At 29.6% G+C, this 1,108-nt stretch overlaps 1 protein-coding gene across 5 annotated transcripts in view; it reads left to right on the plus strand.

The window, feature by feature from the left end:
* The first annotated feature begins 351 nt into the window (after positions 1-351).
* LOC100184330 (cyclin-dependent kinase 11B) overlaps positions 352-1,108 on the plus strand; it is a 13,950-nt gene continuing 13,193 nt past the window's right edge. For all 5 annotated transcript variants that reach the window (XM_004227312.4, XM_018816442.2, XM_018816443.2 and 2 more), the window contains exons 1-2: positions 352-519; positions 835-1,004. In XM_004227312.4, coding sequence (XP_004227360.1) covers positions 467-519; positions 835-1,004 — 223 coding nt within the window. In that variant the 5' untranslated portion in view covers positions 352-466. The remainder of the gene's footprint in view (positions 520-834; positions 1,005-1,108) is intronic.

Below are 1,108 nucleotides of genomic sequence, written 5' to 3' on the forward strand. Positions count from 1 at the left end.
GTATTGTAAACTTACACCAGTTAACCTTGTGCTCCCTTAAAGGTATTCTTATACAGGCTATGTTACCTTATATACAGGTATAATAAAAAGTAACAAATACGATTCAATCGATCACTCGAATCTCGAAACATATATGTATAATGTATGTATGATGTTTTATTTACAATAACAAACAACTTTTGCGTTTTTAACAAACAATCTTTACGTTTCCATTAATACAAGGTTGTGTTCTTTAAAAACTATGTATGAGTCCTTAAATTTATTTAATTTTTCGTCCCCGATACTTATTTTTAGTAAATTCGCCAACTAGTGATTTCGGCAAAATCAAAACGTTGCGAGTTCGACTTTTCATTTTTTGATCAAAATTGTTTTTTGGTTGCTTAGACTTTTCGGGTTTTATCTTAAATTTCTGCAGCAAATTAGTGTATTGTGTAACGCTTAGGAAATTTTACCAATAATAATTTAAATGGAGGAAGAAGGCGAAATATTGAATACTGAAGCTTCCCGCGGTGAAAAACGGTTTGTGGAACTTTTAATACCCGTATTAGTAAAAGTTTGTAACTTAAAATATCTTAGCTCTGGTAATTAAATATATTTAACAATATCAGTGAAAGTTGAGGTGTAATAATTTTGTACGTTTTTAACCTAATATATTATGCACATGTTGTAACTGTAATGTTGGTGTTTTAACGACTGTTGTTTTGCTGTTGCTGCTGTATCTTCTGTTTTTTACCATTTTATCTTTTGTGCTGTATTTGAAGACAAAGAAAATTGTAATATAAATTCTAAAATTTTAATGGCGGAATTTATTATTTTTGTAATTTTTTAAACCAGAAACTCTACTGCACTTGAAGAAGAAGATTTTGAAGAAACTTTATCGATAAAACCTCCCCCAGTTTCGAATAAAAAACATAAACGACACAAAAAACATAAAACAAATAAAGACGACAAAAAAAGAAAACACGGCAAAACCAAATCTGAAGATGGGAATGAAAACGATAAAGGTAAATGTATAAAGAGAGCATGAGGTCTAAGCGATGTCTTGTTGGTAATTTTAATATGACAAGGTGAAGTGTTGTGAGATGCGTAACCTAAAATAAAAAAAATT

Source organism: Ciona intestinalis, unplaced genomic scaffold (assembly GCF_000224145.3).
Source record: "Ciona intestinalis unplaced genomic scaffold, KH HT000185.1, whole genome shotgun sequence".
Lineage (NCBI taxonomy): Eukaryota > Metazoa > Chordata > Ascidiacea > Phlebobranchia > Cionidae > Ciona > Ciona intestinalis.